General features: G+C 35.3%; 1 protein-coding gene across 1 annotated transcript in view; it reads left to right on the top strand.

Annotated features, from left to right (window-relative positions):
• The first annotated feature begins 1,099 nt into the window (after positions 1–1,099).
• The window catches only part of LRRCC1 (leucine rich repeat and coiled-coil centrosomal protein 1), a 35,694-nt gene continuing 24,504 nt past the window's right edge, over positions 1,100–12,289 (top strand). Inside the window, exons 1-6 of the mRNA XM_012643551.1 lie at positions 1,100–1,119; positions 3,322–3,527; positions 3,844–3,909; positions 7,675–7,842; positions 9,896–10,071; positions 10,163–10,372. Of these exons, the coding sequence (XP_012499005.1) occupies positions 1,100–1,119; positions 3,322–3,527; positions 3,844–3,909; positions 7,675–7,842; positions 9,896–10,071; positions 10,163–10,372 (846 nt within the window). The remainder of the gene's footprint in view (positions 1,120–3,321; positions 3,528–3,843; positions 3,910–7,674; positions 7,843–9,895; positions 10,072–10,162; positions 10,373–12,289) is intronic.

Genomic DNA, 12,289 nt, shown 5'->3' with positions numbered 1-12,289 from the left:
GAAAAGAAGGGTGAGTACAGTACAAGAAGATATTTTGAGAGGCACATGACATTCACATTATTACATTATATTGTCCTCATTGTTCTATTTTATTAGTTATTGTTAGTTTCTTACTGTGCCTAATTTATAAATTAAACTTTGTCATAGGTATGTGTGTAGGAAATAACATAGTATATACAGGGTTCAGTACTATCCGCAGTTTCAGGTATCCACTGGTGGAGTCTTGGAATCCCTATCAGCTAAGGGGGGACTGGTGTACCTTGTGCCTCCATTTTTAAAAATTACCATGACATAGGGAACAACCTAGCCAGTAGTTCTTTGACCTTATGCAAGTATTGTTTTGCCACCTGTAACACCGTTCCTTACCCAAACTCCCCTTAATCTAGTAAGACTACTCAGTTATCAATCACTACCTTTTAGAAAATTTACCTACTACCCATATCACTCTACAGTTGGTTTAGATGTTCCTGTGCATTCGTCATGTTGTACGGCAATTCTTTGTCTCCTCCATTGGACTGTGAATACATCTAGGAACAAGAATGGCTTCATCTTATTCTTCATTGCACAGGGAAGATAATGACATACATCAAGGCATCCCTCAAATGTTTAATGAATCAACAGGAAGGGCAATGGAACAATTTATACGTATGTAAGTCTATGTAAAGGTATATAAAACCAAATTGCTGTGAAACCGCCTTCAAAAGTGAGTCGGCTATTATGCAAAGATCATACAGAACTAAAACAAAACCGCTCATTCCTCAATTCCAACTCGCTCAGAAAAAAGGCTTCGCTTTACGGCAAACCTCAAGAATCGCACCGCAGATGCCGTAAAAGGGGGAAGCCCTTGGTGGAGATTAGGTTTCTAGCTTTGCGGCAGCGTCAGGGCGGGAAAGTGCCCGGCTGTCGGTTGAGGAGAGGGTCCTAGCCCCGCCCCCTCGGCCCGCCTTTCCTCGCTCTCGGGAGGCGTGTTCCGGACTCTCGGACCCAGCGCTGGACGCCGGTTAAGACCGCACTCCCCGTCGCCAGAGTCATGGAGGCGGCGGTGGAAGCAGAAGTTGAAAATGAGGACGGCGTCAGCAGCTGCGGAGATATATGCTTCATGGACAAAGGCCTGCGGAGGTAAAGGGCGCTCTGCAGCCAGGAGTGGCCCCCGCACCCCTAGGCCTGGGGCCGGGGGCGGCCTCAGCGGAGCGGAGGCGCGAAACTGCTTTGCCAGCCAAGACCGTACACTAACGCAGCCTGGCTTTCGGCAGCCCTACGCCGCCAAAACTGCTCTGCCGAAGCGCCAGGGTGAATGAGCCCTGTATCCATCCCTTCCCGCGCTTGTCTTCTGCCTGGCATTGCCCACGGCTCCGCTTAGCACTGAAACTGCTCCGCCACCTGATTCCTCACCAGTCTCTGACCACTCTCCCTTCTCCTGGTTTTCCTTTCTTAACTGGTTATTATTCCTTTGCTTGCTCCTTAATTGTTGGTCTTCTCGTGTTCTTTCGTCTCTCCTCTGCTTCTCCTCCTACTCTGAAAACAAGTGGCAGAGTTAGTATCTCTGGCAGCTGTGGAGCGAGCATTCGCTGCTCCTCATTGGTTTTGCCTCAGTTCTCTTTACCGCCAAACTAATTTCTCTTACAGAGCACTATAATACATGAATTCATACAGTTTTTAAAAGTACTGAACATACTATATTCGCTGTTTTCCTGTCTCATGCAGCCCAAACTTGTACATGGCCTGTGAGGTTATTTGCTCTGAATTACTGATTGTTCTCTGCCTATCTCTTCTGTCTCTTTAGTCTTGACTGCTACCATTTCTCCAATTATACTCCAAGGTTAGCCATATTGAGCTACAGGCAGTTTCATAGTAAGCTTTTCTGTGCCTTTGCACATGCTGTTCCTTTATAGGGTGCCCTCCTCTATGCGAACCTGCTACTGATACTTAAGCATCTTGTTCTGAATTCTGATCTAAAATTTGCCAAATGACCCCAAGAAAATGTTTTTCAAAGGAAAATTTACATTTAGTAATTGCTGCCATTTACTGAATGCCATCTATGTGTCCATGTTGTATACGTTATCGCTAATCCTCACAGCAATTCTGCAAGGTAGTAGTTTTTCTCATTTTACATGTTGTGAATCTGAGACTCAGAATCTAAATAATTTGCCCGACTTTATGCAGTTGGTGATCAATTAAGTTCCTATTGAAACCCGTTTCTAATTTCACTGTCTGCTTTTTCTGCTATCCTACATTATCTGTACAATATTAATTTCCAGAAACAGAAATGTCAGAAAATAAATGGTTATCATTAAGGCATGTATTAATAGCATAAAGTCTGGCACTAAATAAAAGCTCAGTAAATGACAGAAGCTAGATAACTGGGAAATGCTTCAATGGGTCACTTTAGAGGTGGCAGGTTTGAAATTTGCAAATGCTTCCCTGCTGCCAGACTTAGGTTTCCTACAGCTTTCTGATAGCTTGTACAGAACCTACAACACATGCTCATGACATTGTGTGTTCCTATTCCTGACTTTACCTCCATCCAGCACCTCTAAATCATGTACACTCTAATTTGTGTTCCTGAAACAGCTATCTTCAGGAGAGGTTTCAGTTATAGGTAGTATTAATAATTGAGGGAGTGAAGAGATGAGTTCTGTTTAGGGGAGGTGCATTCCAGCTTTCAACAAGGGAGGACTTTTCACTAGAAATAGCAATAACTAGTGGTTTTTTGAAAATCAACTACATTGTGGATTAAATAGCCATTGGAGACAGTGAAGAAGATAAGTTTATAAACTCCAGTATAAGATCTGGATTTATACATGGGCTCTGTTAACATAATAACGGCAAGAACTTGGGCATTATTTAATTTCCATAAATTTCAGTATCCTTATGATACCTACTAAAGAGTTATTATAAGAATTAGATAAGGAAACTGAGGCATAGAAAGGTTAAGACATTTGCTCAAGTAACACTGCAAAAAAGTGGTAAAGTACAGATTTGAATTGGAGTATCAGAATTCCAGAGCCTTTACAATTATTGACTGCTGTGTGATACTGCCTTCATTCTATGCTGATGATTTTAAAAATAGAAGCTAGAAATGCCCACAGCCACTTCTCTCCCTCGAGTGGTTTCTTGTTGGTATAAGTGGTCCAGGATACTGGTTTTTGTGGTAAGAAGCACTGTGTTGTATGAGACATTTCAAAGCAACCACAAATAGGAAGGATTTCATTCTAGAACGAATAGAGCACATTTACTATCTACATGCTATTTAGTTATTTGGTCATGTTTTTAAAATCTGTTTTTTACTTGTTTTTTTATAATATCTATTTTCTTTTGTAGCATATCAGAATTATCTTTAGATTCAACCCTTCACGCCATCAATCTTCATTGCAATAACATCTCCAAGATCGAAGCCATTGATCACATCTGGAATTTACGACATTTAGATCTGTCATCTAATCAAATAAGCCAAATTGAAGGGCTAAACACACTGACAAAACTGCGCACTTTAAATTTGTCCTGCAATTTGATCACAAGAATAGAAGGTTTGTAAGTGATTTTCATATAATACTTAGCATAAGGAAGATTATTTAAGTCCATTTTTCTTCCTGAAAGAGTAGAATTAATATTAGCATAAAATTTTGGAAACTGACCCTAAAACTCATTATACAAAATGTCTTCTTCCAGAAAAGTGTCAATTTTTTAAAAACTAAGTATTTTTTCAAATTGTTTTTACTGTTACCAAACTAGATTTTCTTCAAGATAAGAAGAAATAGTATTGTGATGCCATATCTCTCTAATTAATTCTTTAAATCCTGCAAAGGCTTTTATTTTATTTTATTTCATTTTATTTTATTTTAGGACTTGAAGAACTAATCAATCTGACTAGGCTAAATTTATCTTATAACCACATAAGTGATCTTAGTGGTAAGTAGACATGCTTATGTTTTCTGTAATGCTGAAAGATTTAGCTTTCATGTTGGAGATCTCTGAATAGTAATCCAGTTTCTGACTATCCAGAAAGTATGCTTCTGTCATAATTTTATTTTGTTGATGCCAAAGCCACAGTTGAGTAAAAAAAAAAAAAAGTAGCAGGAAAAACTCAGATGGGAAGGACCCACTTTAGGGGAAAAATGTTTTAATCTTAATCTTTAATCAATATACTGTTATATAAAGTGGAATAGTTCCAATAGAACTTTCTACAATGGTGAAATGTTTTATATCTGTGCTGTCTTGTATGCCAGCTGATTGCTAAATGTGGCTGTTGAGCACTTGGAATGTAGCTAGTGCAGCTTGGGGACTGAATTTGTAATTTTATTTAATTTTAGTTACACTTTAATTTAAATATAAAAAGCCACATATAGTTAGTGGCTACCACGTTCAACAATGAAGTTATGCGGCATTCCAAAGGCTGTTGTAAATTAAGGAACAAATGAAGTTATTTTTTCTTTTTGTCTTTGGTATGTCTGAGAAGATTTAAGAATTAACTATTTTTTAGTTGATTGAAGTGATACAAGTGATAAATTTAACAACATTTCATGACTATTCTTAGAATTATCTGTTCAAACTAGCAAAATTCCTCTAATTATCTTCATATTCTTTATCAGTATTTGAAACACTTTATTCATTTGTTGATTTGTTTTTCTCCCCCACTAGAAAAACACTACCCTATGCCAGCTGCTTAGCATACAAAAAATAAAAAGACCTAGTCTACGGGGAGGGGGCCGGGGGGGGGCAAGGGCCACATACATAACCTAAACATCTGTACTCCCATAATATGCTGAAATAAAAAAAAAAAAAAAGACCTAGTCTGTACCTTTAAGCTGAAGTAGCAACTCTATTTTAATTTTTTTAAATCTTTGTTACCCCAGAGACATGAAAATATTAGACTTGAGTTTCAACCCTAGCTCTGTCATTGCTGTGTAATGTTGAGCAAGGTATTTTAGTCTTTGGATGTGGTTTCCTTATCTGAAAAGTGTGACTATTGGATAAGGTAGTTCATTCTTTCAACAAATATTTTATTGAAGTTCACTGTATCACACACTGTTCTATAATGACGAAAAAAATAATAAACGGGTAAGTCACAGGGCTTACATTATAGTGAGGAAGAAGAACAAGTAAATGAAATCATATCAGTGCCCCAGAAAATAAAGATTTGAACAGACACCTCACAAAGAAAATATACAAATGGCAAATAAGCACAAGAACAAAATGTTAATCATCCTTAGTAATTAAGGAAATGCAAATTAAGACTACAATGAGATACTACTTCACACCTAGAATAGCTAAAATTTTTAAAACTGACAAAGTGTTGGTGAGATTATGGAGGAACTAAAACTTATATACGTTGCCAGTAGAATTCAAAATGGTACAGTTTCTTATGATGGTAAACATATACTTACATATAATCATGGGATCCCATTCCTGGGTATTTACCCAGAGAAATTAAAACATATCTTCACAAAGACCTATACATGTATGTTCATGTGATTATATACTATAATATTAATATTATAGCTTTTTATATGATCATGTTTATGTGATTACTCATAATCTCTAAAAATTGTAATCAACCCATATGTCCATTAGCTGGTAAATGGATAAACAAATTGCAGTACATCCATACAGTGCAATACTAATTGGAAATAAGAAGAAATGAACAATGATACATGCAGCAACACAGATAAATCTAAAAAGAATTATGCTATGGGAAAGAAGCCAGACACAAAAGGCTATACTGTATGATTCCAGTTATATGACATTCTGACAAAGGCAAAGCTAGAGGGGCAGAAATCAGAAAGTATTGGTCACCAGGGGCTGGAGCTGAGGAGAGAAGATTAATTACGTAGGAACATAAGGGAAACTTTTGGGGTGATGGAAATGTTCTATATTTCAGTCGTAGTGGTAGTTACAACTGTATATATTTGCTAAAACACATCAAACTCTACACCTAAAAAGGGTGAATTTTAGTAACTTAGTGTCAGGTAATGATAAAGACTATGAAGAAAATAAAAGAGGCAACCCTGTAAGTTGTAACAGATACTTTTAAAATGATAATTTGTAAGTTCATAAACACGTCAGTAAATGACAGCAACTTAGATGATGAGAGCATGCAAAGACTAAGGCAGGATGAAGCTTGCCATGTAAGAAAGAATTGTTTTTAAAAGATCATTTTGGCTACTGAGTGGAAAGTTGATTTTATGTGGGTGGGAGTGGAAGTCAAGCTTCAGATCAGGAAGCTATTCCACTGGGCTGGAAGAGAGACAATGAATACTAGACTGAGGTAGAAATAGTATAGAGGAGTAAATAGATATGTTTCGTAGATAGAGTTTGTAGGACTTGCTGATGGATTGGGATAAAAATGAGGGAAAGAGGAATCAAAGGTAACTAATTATGCATTTTCTCTGGTTTGACAGGTGAACAATGTTACTGTTTAGTGCCATGGGGCAGATTGGGAGAGGAACAGGTTTAGAGATGAGGGGATGAGAATTAAGGATCCTATCTTAAATTTGAGAACGCTTTCCAACATATGTATGTATAAAATCTGCAGTTTGGGGGCAGGGGGTCATGGTTGGAATTGTAGATTTGGCATTTAAAAGCACACAATAGTATTTGTAACCATAAAATAGATTCTGGAGAGTGTATAGATAGAGAAGGGGACCTAGGTTACTCTAAAATTGAAGTGTAAGAGACCATAAAATTAAAAACATAACAGGAAGAACCAGGAACATGGAACAAGGACTTACAAATGTGATGGTTAATTAAGTGGAAATACTGGGTACTATGAGAAAGACAGGACGATCAGACCTTGTAGAGAGTGGTCAGAAAAGATTTGTCTGAATATATCACAAAAAGATGAGTGGAATTTACCCAAAGGGCATTGAGAAAAAAAGGGTCTTCCAGGCAGGTTGAAGAAGTTGAAAAAAAGGTAAGTAATTTTGAGTAGGAAAAGTGCTAAACTAAGCAAAATTGTAAAATATGTAGTACCCTCTGAGGAACAATGTAGAGTGCATGTCAGTATAGCCCTTCTGAAAGAAAGAAAACTGGGGCATTTGTCCACTAACAAGTCCCCTTTGATAGAGGAGAGCCCCTGGAGGTGTTAATTCGCTCACATTTCCAGGCTGTACCTTTGCTCAACAAGCTTCCTCCATTTTGTACATAGCACTTGTCCACAACAGCTATAGCTAAAGCCTTAGGTGGGCCAGGCACCAATAATATCTGCTATCAAATGCTCAGATAAGCTCATACAGGAAATATTCCTAGAGAACTAAATTAAATGAGTGCTATTTGTATTTATTTTATATTCAAACCAACAAAATTGAAGTGGAATACAGCATTTGCTTATGTCTGATAATCAAAGTGATATGTTGAGCAAGCCTAAAGCCATTGCTTTATGCTTGTTTGCATATAAGTGCATGCATTGACCTGGGAAGGTTCTTTTGATTTGTTTTGTTTTGAAGAGAACCAGAGCCTAGGAACCTCAGGGTTAAGGCCTCAGAGATGTTAAACCTGTGTTTCTTCAAAACAACAATTAACTTTACTGATATCCTATTCATTAGATGTAGCTATTCACAGCAAGGTCTTATTAATGCTACTCCTTGGCTTCTTAAAGTGTAACTTATGTAACAGTTATTTTTAATTAGCTATCAAAAAGTCTGCTGTGGCATCTAGAGAATTTTTTTCTTATTGCAGGGTTGATCCCCCTTCATGGAATTAAGCATAAACTTAGATATATTGACCTACATAGTAATTGTATAGATAGTATTCATCACTTACTTCAGTGTACGGTAGGATTACACTTTTTGACCAATCTTATTTTGGAGAAAGATGGAGAGGATAATCCTGTCTGTCGTCTACCAGGTATGAACAATTAATACTTTTTGTAACAGTTAATATCCAAAGCTCTTTCATTTTCTGAAATTGGTGTTATGACCTCCCTTTATTTAAGTCTTAAGCTTTGTAGCATTTTATTATGTATTTGGGAAAACATGATTACAAATAAATTAGTTTATTAAGAGAAACTATTAAAAAATTGCTTTAAAAGAGCACAGGATGAACTGTAAAACTTTAAAAGAACACAGAATTGCTTTAAAAGAGCACAGGATCAGTAGTTCTCCCATTTGAACAGTTTTATATTTGATAAGTGAATGCCTCAAAATTATATCATTATGGTATATTCTAATATAATATATGCAGCCATAAAAAAAGAATATAAACTCTCTTTACTAATGGACATTTATTTCCAAGATATATTAAGAGAAAGAAAAGCAAATTGAAAAGTATTGCATATAATAGGCTACCATTCATGTCAAAAGACTAACAATGTATTTGCTGAGTATGTACAAAAACCATGTAGCAAACTATACCAAAAAACTGATAATATTGGCTAACTCCAGGAAAAGAAACTGGGTAAATGGAGATCAGGAAATTTTAGAAAAACTTTTTACTGTGTATCTTTTGAATTTTATGCCATGTGAATTTATTACATTTTTAATAAATAATTTTTTTAAAAAAAGCTTAAACTTTATATAGATGCTGCTGCTGAAATGCTGTTTGATCTAATTTAGAATCAATCAAGTTAGCAAAGACAGAGCAGACTAGACTGCTTTTCTAGAACTCACTTATCTCATATTGCTTAAACAATAAGAGAAATGTATAGAATATGAACATATATTTTAAAGATCTGCTGGAACACTGCAGGAAACTAAATAGCCTACAGGGAGAAAAAAATATGCTTGAGTACAAGTTGGCTACAGAAGCTCCATTGTGTTTTTCACATGCAACTAGAAGAAGGCATTTCGCAGCATGGAAACCTGTTTTGATCATTTTGCTTCACAGAAAAAAATATAGTACTTGAGAATTATTTTCCTAAGACCATATAATGATAAAGCCTCCCTGCAAATCAGGACAGGTTTGAGTTTTCTGAGGAAACCTTTTTCTTAGAAGAAACTGTATTTCTAAATTTTATATTTTTCTTTGCTAACTCTTGGGTTGGATTTTTTTCCCCTAACAAATTTGTTTTTCAAGAACCTCTAATTTCTACAATTTGAATCTTTACTTTTCACTTTCTTTCCTAAATTAGATACTTCTCTCAATACAGTCACCTTCCAGAATTGAGAGGAAACTTACTGCTGAAATAACTTACCTTCCCTGAAAATTTCTAATACTTATTTTCCAGACTTCTTTCTTTTGGAGTGCTTACAACCACTCAATTAGTCTTTGTTAGAAATACTTAGTTTTAAAATTACATACACGCAGAATTAAAGTGTTCTTTTTAGCCTAACCACCAAATTATTGTTAATTTGTCAGATTTCTCATATTTAATTACCCTTAGGAAAATAAAATAAACACCTTATTCCTTTTTTTGTAATATCCAAACACCAACTCGAACAAGAGAAACATATTATTCTTTAATACTTGATAGATTGCCTGTCTTAGTATTAGTTGTATGTAATTTAAAGGGGAATGCTTTACTAATGCTTGAAACCTCACTAGGGAAATTCTGGCACTTTGGTCATTATTCACATCATCCTGCTTTATGTTTGTGTATATTATTTATGTTTATACTAATCATATTAAAAATAAAAGATATGTTTAGCTTCCTTCCCAGAATGCAATTACTACTGGTTTCATGCATTTATAACTTTAAATTTTTTAGAGATAGACATTTTAACTTTTTGACCTTTAGCAGGGGTCAAAAAGGGGTGGAGAGAGTGTTTTATTTCTTTTATGTCTAATGATTACATACTGGAGAAATCAAAGTAGCATTTATTACAAGTTTATTAGTGGCTTTCTTGAACTAATTTTAGCATTCAGGTGATGTATCTGGTAGCTGATAAATTTAGTTTATTCTAGAATTAATCTCCTTTTTTTTAATGTTTAAGTTTTCATTTTGAATGATTTTTTTTCCAAGGGTACAGAGCAATTATTCTCCAGACTTTACCACAGCTTAGAATCCTAGATTGTAAGAACATATTTGGTGAACTGGTAAATATGGCAGAAATTAATTCATCACGCCTGCAGAGCTTAGAAGGTCTTTTGGATAATTTAGTTTCTTCTGATTCTCCCCTCAATATAAGTGAAGATGAGGTATAGTATTGATTTTTTCCTAATATAAAAGATTCAAGTTTTAATAAGTGAATGTAAATTAAAAAGATTTTGGTTTGTTTCTATGTCATAGATCACTGATAATATGCCAGTGGTAACAGCACCCATCGATGAGTTAGCTCCCTTGGAGCAGTTTGCAAGTTCACCAGCAGATACTGTTTTGCCATCTTTTACATCTGTATGTCCATCTTCTGAGCCAGAGAAAATTAATCATGAAAGCGATTTTCAGAATGAGATGAAACTTCAGAAATTAGATAATCAAATTTTACAGCTTCTCAATGAAGTAACTATTTTTCCTACTTTTCTAAAGCAATATATGTTTTTTGAAGAAAAAGGTATTTAAAAAATGTAAAATAAAAATTATGTACAAGCTAACTAACCAGAAACAATCTATATGGAATGCATCTGTGTATTTTTGTTTTCCTTTACAGCAATAGGATTCTATTATAGTAGTAGTGGTAGAAAAAGGTAACACACTTTTCACTTATTTTCCTTGTTGTCTTTCTTTACATCTCTATTATATAATCTCTTTGTCTTGTTCTGCAGTACTTCACATTACTTCCACTCCACCCACCTTTTATTTCAACCTATGAAAGCTGAGAACTCTTTGGACTCAATGTTTATTAGCACAACAGATACTTGAATTACTTTTGGCCTCTACTATCTCTTCAGCTGTTTAATAGCACCACTTGTTGAACTTACAGCTGAATGACAAGTTAATTTACATAGTTTCTGCTTCAATTTCAGTTTCCAATAGACCACCACCTAATTAATCTCTCCTTTCCTGAGCTGTTAATCCTTTTTTACCCCTGCTATTGATTCTCTGGTTTTTAGAATCTGTGAACTGAGTGAATGAACTCCATTTCCTAGAATTTATGGCTGTTCAAGTCTAACCCTCGCTCCAGCATTCTTGCTCCGGTCCACAGTGATGGTTGTTTTCCTGGGCAACACACCTTTCTGACTGCAATGGATTATTACTCTGTTTGCCTTCTACCTGGGTTTAGGATAGAAAGATAGTGGTATAGGTCAGAGAGGCTATTAGTCAAATGTTAGTTTGACCTAGAAATTTGTGAGTAAATTTTAATACTCAAAGTTCTTTTCTCAAAATAGGGAGGGGGAAAGTGGAAAATGCTTATGGAATGGCTATGGTTCATTGGATATTTAATCTTGAACTATTGCCTTATGTGTAATATTTATCAGCAAAGCTGGATAAACAAGGAGTCTGTCTTATATGAGTGAGAGTGAATAAGGATATGAGGATTCTCTGTGTCCGAAATCCCTAGAGATTTCTGTTTGAGCTATGTAAGTAGATAGTGATAGAACTGAGACAAGAATTCTGGCATATATATTCTTTGACATCATTAATACCATACGGGTGAAGTTTTGGATGACTCCATTTCCTTGGGCTTCATTTTCCATCTTCTAATGGCTGACTCTTCTACCAATGTCAGAACTTAGACTTAACACTTAATAATTTAAGTGTGAAGTGAACTTTCCAGTTTCTCTTAGGCTATTCTCATTTCATTCTCATGACAACCCAATGAAGTAGATCAAGATTAATGTGTTATTGTTCTTGTTATGGAAAATAAACCCGGGAGTTTAAATGACATTTGTAATAATACTTTATTTTAGGACACAGTTGAGCTTCAAACCCAAATCTTATGATATCCAATCATACTCTTTTCACTATGGCATGCTGCTTTTTCAGTTATGGTGACAATTCTTCCTACTTTGTTAGCCAAGAGTAGGAGTCTAGCTATCTGGAAAGAAAGGTGATTCACTGCTACACATATTAAAAATGTTTAAGAAAATACTTCTTGCTTGCTCCCTTACTTGGTATAAAGACTAAATATTCAATTTGAATTTTATTTGAGCTATGTATACGCTCAAATGATTTTATTTCAAAAGTATGAATATATAAGTAAAGTCATTATAACATGGAAAATGTGCTGTACTATAATAAGGACATTTCGTTTTCCTTAATCATGGGACCTAAATATCATAATTATCCCACTATTTGGGAAATTCTATCTCTGTGAGAGCTGTTTTGCCTTTAATTTTAGTTCTTTCCCAACATTTCATTATGAACATTTTCATTCTTCAGTAAGTTTGAAAGAGTTTCTTAGTGCATACCAATTTATACCCAACAATTAACTAGAATCTACCATTAACATTTTAACATTTTATCATATACCTATTT

The sequence above is a fragment of the Propithecus coquereli genome, unplaced genomic scaffold (assembly GCF_000956105.1).
Source record: "Propithecus coquereli isolate 6110/MARCELLA unplaced genomic scaffold, Pcoq_1.0 Scaffold2, whole genome shotgun sequence".
NCBI classification, from domain to species: Eukaryota; Metazoa; Chordata; class Mammalia; order Primates; family Indriidae; genus Propithecus; species Propithecus coquereli.
The sequence above is the reverse complement of the archived record's forward strand: the minus strand, read 5'-3'. Positions and strand labels throughout refer to the sequence as shown.